The 9,257-nt window shown below is 42.9% G+C and overlaps 1 protein-coding gene across 1 annotated transcript; it reads right to left on the reverse strand.

Annotated features, from left to right (window-relative positions):
- Window positions 1-503: 503 nt before the first annotated feature.
- LOC119030258 lies at window positions 504-7,698 on the reverse strand. Its single transcript, XM_037117691.1, has 5 exons — window positions 5,962-7,698; window positions 4,769-4,975; window positions 3,747-3,864; window positions 3,489-3,554; window positions 504-2,300 (listed from the first exon to the last, which is right to left on the reverse strand). Exons 1-5 carry the CDS (start codon window positions 7,644-7,646, stop codon window positions 504-506), a joined length of 3,873 nt encoding a protein of 1,290 aa, XP_036973586.1. The 5' UTR covers window positions 7,647-7,698.
- Window positions 7,699-9,257: the final 1,559 nt, after the last annotated feature.

Consider the following 9,257-nt stretch of genomic DNA (forward strand, 5'->3'; position numbering starts at 1 on the left):
CCAAAACAAGCAAGAAAAAACAATATAACAAGCAAATCCTGTAAGAAATCATACAAATTTCTGTCTTTACACACGACAGATAACATTTTCAAATCAACTAAATATTTAAATTTCCTCACGTGTGACCTGATAAACAGTCTGTTGCTGTGTTTTCTTTCAGCCACCTTGTTAATAAGTCTTATTGCTCTTTGCGCTGACACATACAAGCAAATAATGAAGCATCTCCTTATTGATTATGATCATGTGAAGTGAAGTCATCATGAGCAGCGAGAGCCTCCGTGGCTGAACAGACACAGGAAGGAGCGCCGCCTGAAGAAAGTCCAACATTTACAGAACAACAAGAAGGCGTCAAAGTACCGCCCACAGTGTTTGATTGACAGGTTGATCTGTGTGCAGTGAAGAAATGCCACAACAATCAGCTCTCAGCAAAAATGATGGAAACACAACAAGTCTGAAGAAATGAAACACACAATTTAACCCACTGACCCTGAAATGACTTCAGACTATTTGAGTTTACAAAACTCAGCAGAGTCTCCATAATACGACCAGCCAAACCAAAGTCCAGCATAGAGCGGCTGAGTGAATGTGGTCTGGACTCTGTGGAGGAGAGTCATGGTGTCAGAGATGCTGTAGAAGGACAGAATACCTGCACTGTGATCCAGGTACACTCCAACTCTGGAGGACTGAGGACCTGAGACAGGAGTTTGGACTTTGTTGTGATAAAACTTATAACGGTTTGTGTAACAAGTTAACATCCAAGATTTGTCATTGTATCCAAATCTACATTCATCTGAGCTCCCTACTCTGCTGATATTCTTGTATGCGACTGCTACACCAACTTCTCCTCTCCTCTCCACCTCCCAGTAACAACGTCCAGTCAGACTCTCTCTACTCAGGACCTGAATCCACAGAGTGAATCTGTCTGGATGATCAGAATACGACTGTTGTTGACTCACTGTTGCTTTTCTGTTCCCCTCAGATAATAACAGATGTGTGTGTGCTGTGTTTGGATCCAGTGTGAGTTCACATGAATATCTTAAGAAGTCAGCTCTGGTCATGTTCTCTGGTAGTGACAGTAAAACATCCACTTGAGTCACTGTCAGTGAGATGTTGGTCCATGTGTCTCTCAGGACGTCCTGTAGTTTGTCTCTGAGCTCTGACACAGCTGCTGTCACATCCTCAAAGTACTTGAGAGGACGGATGTTGATGCTGGATGAGTGTGTAGACTCACTGAGTGCTGACAGTGAGGGGTAGTTGTGTAGAAACTGGTTGTGATCCTCTGTGTGTGAGAGCTTCTTCAGCTCAGCGTCTTTCCTCTTCAGCTCAGTGATCTCCTGCTCCAGCTTCTCCTGAAGCTCTTTGACTCGACTCACTTCAGTTTCCTGCTGGGATCTGACCTGCTGCTTCACATCAGAGCGTCTTTTCTCCATGAGACGGATCAGCTGGGTGAAGATCTTCTCACTGTGCTCCACTGCTTTATCAGCAGAGCCATTGATGGCCTCCACCTCCTGTTGAAGCAGCTTCACATCTTCCTCTCTGTCCTGGATTCTCTGCTGGATGTTGTGTCGACTCCCCTCCAGCTCTCTCTGCCTCTCAGTCCTCTCTGCTGCAGCTGACACTGTGTCGTGGCCTCTATGTTCGTCCACAGAGCAGAGATAACAGATACACTGCTGATCAGTACGGCAGAACATCTTCATCACCTCATCGTGACGAGAGCAGATGTTCTCCTGGAGCTTCTCAGACGGCTCCACCAGCTTGTGTTTCTTCAAAGCAGCTGATTCATAATGAGGCTGGAGGTGTTTCTCACAGTAAGAGGCCAGACAGACCAGACAGGACTTAACTGCTCTCAGTTTCCTCCCAGTGCAGAAATCACAGGCCACATCTTCAGGTCCAGCATAGCAGAGATCAGCAGGAGCAGCTTGGAGTCCAGTCTTCTTCAGCTGCTCCACTAAAGCTGCTAACGTGGTGTTTTTCAGCAGCTCAGGCCTCGGTGTGAAGCTCTTCCTGCACTGAGGGCAGCTGTAGATCCTCTTCTCATGCTCTGTGTCCCAGTGGTCTTTAATACAGTTCTTGCAGTAGCTGTGTCCACAGGGAGTCGTCACCGGATCCTTCAGTAGATCCAAACAGATCGGACAAGAGAAAGTCTCTCGGTCCAGCTGAACTGCTTTCTGCTCCATTTCACCTCTCAGTGACAACGACCGTCTCAGCTTCACTTCCTGATAACGGAAGTTAGTCTGAGCTCTGATCTGAACAGGAAGTGTTTGTGCAGAACAAGGAAATCTAGTGACAGAGTGGAGCTGCTGTGTGAGAGGAGGAAGAAGAGGGAGGGCTGATCGAGCTGTGACTCAGTCCAGGACGAGGAGCAGCTCTGTCAATCTGAACTTTGTTTTCGCTTTTAAATTAAAGCCTCAGTTAAAACCTGCTCCACATTTGAAAACATCAACGTTTCTAGTTGTAAATTATTTCTTGGCTCCTCAGACTTTGCTGATGTTTCTCTAACTCTTCCTCTGATTCTGTTCACTTTTCTTTTCCTGGTTAAAAACAGCTGACCGACAGTGAGGAGTTATCAAACTAAACTCTCATAAAGACTCAAACTGCTGTATGATAGCTGTCTCACACAGTTTATGATCTACTTTTAAGCACTCGTGACCAAACAGTTGAGTTTCAGTTGATTGTTTGGAGCCTTTTGTGTCTCCAGATGAAGCTGCTTGTTTTCCCTCTTAAACACAAATGTGAGATTAAATTGGCTGTTTTTAACCAAATACATTAAAAAAAATTTTTTTTAAATATATTATTCCAGCTATTCTGCTGTTTTTGCAGATTCCTCCTGGTAATTGTGTTACTCCACTGCTGAAAATAGTCCCCAACACATGCAGTGTTTCTTCCAGTTTGATTAATGTGTACTGAAAACTAACTCACCTCAGCGCTCCCAGTTCACATCATGGATTTCACTGAGAGTTAAATTTCATCATAATGCGTATTTTTAATTTAACTCTAAGAAAAATGTCAGAATCGTGGAAAAACATGTGAGAACTCAAATGTTTTTACCCTCAAATTATTAAAGAAATATTAACTTAATTCAATTAAAACCAGTTTATGAGCTTTTTGTTGTTGCTCATGTGAAACCAACATGAAACCATATTTTTTATTCACTTATTTTCACAACTCAAATTGTGATCTCTTTCATTTGTTTTTAATATTTGATTTCAGACTGTTATGAATGTTTCTCATGTGCTTTCTAATGCCAGCAGCATGTGGTTGTTACACGTTCTGTCCACTAGAGGGCAAACACACATTATCAATACTTTAAACTGAGAAACTGGAAGTTGCTTCTGATGGTGAAACATTAGAGATCATCAAAGTTTCACACTGCAGCTGAACCTGGTGCTCATCCACTCATCCAGAACAACAACTTCCTGCCTCTGTGGACTTTTTCTCTCTTCATACTACATTAACTGACTCTCTTTGTTTGTTGGGCTGAGCTGTACCTGGAAGACGCCCGGTGGTCCTCCAGAACCTGCTCCTCCATCCTCCACAGGTTTGACTGTCAGAGTCTGTGGTTCCAGAACATGAAGACAGCTGTTGGCACATTAAAGTGAAATCTTTAAACAGTCACTGAACTAGATTTTCAGGAATCCTGTTCATACTGGCCTTACAGCATGACAAAACAGGGTGTGTGTGTGTGTGTGTGTGTGTGTGTGTGTGTGTGTGTGTGTGTGTGTGTGTGTGATGACAGACTCACCTACAGTCCTCTGTCTCTTTTCAGCAGCGGACATGTTGAAGACGTCCACCTGATTTCCAGTATCTGGTTTGTAATACGTCTCGATGTCTATAGAGAATTTCTCCACAAAGGGGCAGGTGTACCTGAGAGACCAAACAGATGTTTACAAGTGTAGAATCGACAAAAAAATGTGAAAACCTGGTTCATATGCTGCCTAAATGATGCAAACCAAACACTAAACCAATGAATATCAGATAAATAACAGCTTAAGTTTTAAAAGTGAGGACAGGACAAGAGACTTTCATGGCCGATACTGATGAGACACCAATAATTCACTGAACATGATCTCTGTTGGATCCACAATATAAACTCTTAGCTACCTTTTGTCCTGCCATGCAAGTTTGACAGGACTTTGTTTTTTTTAATGGAACAAAAAAAATCCTTATGAGTGTGTACAAGGCGTGAAACTGTGCGCCATTCATCACATGTTTGTCATCATCACTGGCTCCTGATTGTTATCAATGTCTGCGTGGGAAACGAAGTTTACAGCAGGTGACGTCCTGCAAATATTATCTAATTAGAAATAAGAATCGCTGCCACGCTCATGAAAACATCTCGCTGGTCTGATGAAGCAGTCAGGCTGGTCGAGCTGGAGGAGATAAGTAACCTCTGAGCAGATACAATCTCAGCAAATGTGCCTAAAAGTTGGCAGCAGTATGTGCAGTAAATGAAAAAGTGATTATTCAGCTGAAGTTGTTCCAAATGAACAAACGGCTCCATCAGCAGAATCGGCTGAATGTTATTTTATCTGTTTAATTTATGAATCTAGAGGCCGTGTAATAAAAACCATTAAGGTTTTATCGCTGAGAGTTTCTGTGTTTCTGCTTTAGGTGAGGCCAGCCGCCTGACGTCAGCTGGTGTAATGTGTGTGTATCACCCAGCAAATGTTTTCAGATGACTGGTTTGTCTTAAAGTCTGATGGATTCTGTCTCTACACATCATTTTGAACATGTGATGAATCATTCTCCTGATGTGTGGCCGTCTCACCGGGTTCGAGTGTAGGGGTAGGCGTTCCAGGACTCCTCCTCCACTCGCAGGGCAGCTTGAGGCAGGATGGCACAGAACCAGGACGGGATGTGTTTGCCGATGTGATAGACCTTGTGCGTGTACTGACCCGAACCTCCCGGGCCGTCCTCGTAGGGCTTGTTCTCCAGGATCTCCACGCCGCTGCCCTCGCCACAGCTCTCCTCTCTGCTCTTCTTCTGCAGGATGGCAGCACAGAGGGAGGTGACACACTGTTTGTTTTACAGGTTTGATCCCATAATGGTGCTTTTATTTGTGCATAATCATCACTATGAGCTGCTCCTTTCTTAGTAATAACACCAGATACTGTAGATACTGATGGACATCACTTTATTGTTCACTTCTGTTTTCACAAATCAACTCAGAAAAATCAACAACAGTCATCTTAACATAGATGTTAATCAATAAGCTCATAACGTCTCATTATTTCCCTTTTAAATCCTCTTAAATTCAACATTTAAACATGTTAACATGTTACATCACAGTGTTTCTTCTTTAATGTACAACATCAAACAGACATGTGACCTGATAAACAGTCTGTTGCTGTGTTTTCTTTCATCCTCCTTGTTAATTAGTCTTATTGCTCTTTTCTCTGACACATACAAAAATTCAGTACGATTCACAGACGAGTTGCCTCGCACCTCAAAATATGGAAGAATCAGTGAACAGAACAAAATATGAGGAGAATCAAAATCTGAACCGTCCTTTGTTCAAAACAGCAGAACATGGACACACTTAACAGTTTGTTCACACGTCCCATCAGTAAAGTCTGTTAAACGACTCTTGTTCAATGATTTCATGAACAGATTCACTTCATCCACACAGTCAGTGTGTTGGAGCAGAATCTCAGCTATGTACAAGCAAATAATGAAGCATCTCCTTATTGATTATGATCATGTGAAGTGAAGTCATCATGAGCAGCGAGAGCCTCCGTGGCTGAACAGACACAGGAAGGAGCGCCGCCTGAAGAAAGTCCAACATTCACAGAACAACAAGAAGACGACTAAGTACCGCCCACAGTGTTTGATTGACAGGTGATCTGTGTGCAGTGAAGAAATGCCACAACAATCAGCTCTCAGCAACAATGATGGAAACACAACAAGTCTGAAGAACTGAAACACACAATTTAACCCACTGACCCTGAAATGACTTCAGACTATTTGAGTTTACAAAACTCAGCAGAGTCTCCAGAGGAAAAAAACAAACTGCCAATCTGAAGTCCAGCATAGAGCGGCTGAGTGAATGTGGTCTGGACTCTGTGGAGGAGAGTCATGGTGTCAGAGACGCTGTAGAAGGACAGAATACCTGCACTGTGATCCAGGTACACTCCAACTCTGGAGGACCGACGACCTGAGACGGGAGTTCGGACTTTGTTGTACCAAAAGTTATAACCGTCTGTGTCACAATCTAACATCCAAGATTTGTCACTGAATCCAAATCCACATTCATCTGACCTCCCTGCTCTGCAGATATTCTTGTATGCGACTGCTACACCAACTTCTCCTTCTCTCCACTCCACCTCCCAGTAACAACGTCCAGTCAGACTCTCTCTGCTCAGGACCTGAGGATACTCAGTGAATCTGTCTGGATGATCAGAATAAGACTGTTTTTTTCTCATGTATGTTGCTTTTCTGTTCCCCTCAGACAATAACAGCCATGTGTTTGCTGTGTTTGGATCCAGTGTGATTTTACATGAATATCTTAAGAAGTCAGCTCTGGTCATGGTTTTTGGTGGTGACAGTAAAACATCCACTTCAGTCACTGTCAGTGAGATGTTGGTCCATGTGTCTCTCAGGACGTCCTGTAGTTTGTCTCTGAGCTCTGACACAGCTGCTGTCACATCCTCAAAGTACTTGAGAGGACGGATGTTGATGCTGGATGAGTGTGTAGACTCACTGAGTGCTGACAGTGAGGGGTAGTTGTGTAGAAACTGGTTGTGATCCTCTGTGTGTGAGAGCTTCTTCAGCTCAGCGTCTTTCCTCTTCAGCTCAGTGATCTCCTGCTCCAGCTTCTCCTGAAGCTCTTTGACTCGACTCACTTCAGTTTCCTGCTGGGATCTGACCTGCTGCTTCACATCAGAGCGTCTTTTCTCCATGAGACGGATCAGCTGGGTGAAGATCTTCTCACTGTCCTCCACTGCTTTATCAGCAGAGCCATTGATGGCCTCCACCTCCTGTTGAAGCAGCTTCACATCTTCCTCTCTGTCCTGGATTCTCTGCTGGATGTTGTGTCGACTCCCCTCCAGCTCTCTCTGCCTCTCAGTCCTCTCTGCTGCAGCTGACACTGTGTCGTGGCCTTTATGTTCGTCCACAGAGCAGAGATAACAGATACACTGCTGATCAGTACGGCAGAACATCTTCATCACCTCATCGTGACGAGAGCAGATGTTCTCCTGGAGCTTCTCTGACGGCTCCACCAGCTTGTGTTTCTTTAATGGAGCTGATTCATAATGAGGCTGGAGGTGTTTCTCACAGTAAGAGGCCAGACAGACCAGACAGGACTTAACTGCTCTCAGTTTCCTCCCAGTGCAGAAATCACAGGCCACATCTTCAGCTCCAGCATAGCAGAGATCAGCAGGAGCAGCTTGGAGTCCAGTCTTCTTCAGCTCCTCCACTAAAGCTGCTAACATGGTGTTTTTCAGCAGCTCAGGCCTCGGTGTGAAGCTCTTCCTGCACTGAGGGCAGCTGTAGATCCTCTTCTCATGCTCTGTGTCCCAGTGGTCTTTAATACAGTTCTTGCAGTAGCTGTGTCCACAGGGAGTAGTCACCGGATCCTTCAGTAGATCCAAACAGATCGGACAAGAGAAAGTCTCTCGGTCCAGCTGAACTCCTTTCTGCGCCATTTCATCTCTCAGTGACAACGACTGTCTGAGCTTCACTTCCTGATAACTGAAGTTAGACTGACGGAACAAGATAAGAGATCAGAGAGACAAAGGAGTTCCAACCTTTGACTCAGTCCAGGACGAGGAGCAGCTCTGTGAATCTGACCTTTGTTTTCACTTTTAAATGGAAGCTTCAGTTAAAACCTGCTCCACATTTGAAAACATCAAAGTTTTTGTTTGTAAAATATTTCTTGGCTCCTCAGACTTTGCTGATGTTTCTCTAAGTCTTCCTCTGATTCTGTTAACTATCGTTTCCTGTTTTAAAACCAGCTGATTGACAGTCAGGAGTTTTCAAACTAAACTCTCATAAAGATTCAAACTGCTGTATAGTAGTTGTATCACTAAGTTAATGACCTACTTTGAAGCACTTGTGACAAAACAGTTGAGTTTCAGAATCTCATCCTGCGCCAAAACAGCATTTCAAGCTTCAGATGTGTTGAAACAAAAATCACAAGACAAGTCATGAATTATCTGTGAATCCAGAAGAACGAGAATGAACCAGATCAGCTGCTTCTGAAGTTGAGTCTTTACTTGCATGTTAACGTCTATTATCATATGTTTTGTGAACATTAGCACAACTGGGGAAATATTTTTAAAAAATTAAAAATGTATAAAACTGGACTGTTGCAAGCAGGACTGCAACTATCATCCATTATAATTGTCTGTCAATTAATCAATTAGTTGTTTGGTAGTAAAAATGTTGATCGTCTGAAGAGAGACAAATAATTTATTGATCATCGTTTTGTTGATTAGCTTTTGAAAAGCTGTTGGACTCATTTTATGGACACTTGAAAACAAACGATGGATACAGCAGAAGCAGAGATATCAACTTGTTTATTCCACACACTCTTCTTCCTTTAAAAAAAAAAACAGGGTGCCTACATTACCCACAATTCAACCTGGGCCACCTGGAGAAAGATTCAGCTTCATTCCTCCGACAGAGAGACTCCTGAACTCTTCATCAACAATCAACCATGAAAGATTTTTACAGAACTCTTCAGGTTCTCTAGTTCTTTTAGATAATTTGAGGCAGAACATTTTAAATGTGATTTCAGGTTTTTATTATCATCACACCGAGGTACAACAAAACTCTGTTTGGTTGTCTTAAAGAGTAACGTCACCAATTTTCCACATTAAAGTGTGTTTACAGGTGTTGAGTGAAGAAAGTAGTATGGAGCCTTTTGTCTCCAGATGAAGCTGCTTGTAGCTCGTTTTCCCTCTTAAACACAAATGTGGACGTAAACTGGCTGTTTTGATCACAATACATGTTTTTTTAAATTTTTTATACATGATTCCAGACATTCTGATTACTCCTGGTAACTGTGTGTTACTCCACAGTTGAAAATAGTCCCCAACTCATGCATTAATGTGTACTGAAAACTAACTCACCTCAGCGCTCCCAGTTCACATCATGGATTTCACTGAGAGCTAAATTTCATCATAATTGTTTCAGTTAAAACCAGTTTATGAGCTGTCATTAAGTGTAAAGTGCCACAGGCCGTCTGCAGTGACTTCTATCATAATCATTTAAATCACATTTAAATAAAGTGATTACAGAATAAATAAAAACAA

This window comes from Acanthopagrus latus, chromosome 12, assembly GCF_904848185.1.
Source record: "Acanthopagrus latus isolate v.2019 chromosome 12, fAcaLat1.1, whole genome shotgun sequence".
NCBI classification, from domain to species: domain Eukaryota; kingdom Metazoa; phylum Chordata; class Actinopteri; order Spariformes; family Sparidae; genus Acanthopagrus; species Acanthopagrus latus.

What these genes read in the sequence shown, in the direction of transcription:
- LOC119030258 (XM_037117691.1), bottom strand. Translation starts at nt 7,646, where the DNA reads ATGGCGCAGAAAGGAGTTCAGCTGGACCGAGAGACTTTCTCTTGTCCG. An exon ending in TACCCCTACACTCGAACCCG is followed by an intron (nt 3,865 to 4,768) that starts GTGAGACGGCCA and finishes TTGGTCTCTCAG; the next exon opens with GTACACCTGCCCCTTTGTGG. An exon ending in CTGAAAAGAGACAGAGGACT is followed by an intron (nt 3,555 to 3,746) that starts GTAGGTGAGTCT and finishes CTGGAACCACAG; the next exon opens with ACTCTGACAGTCAAACCTGT.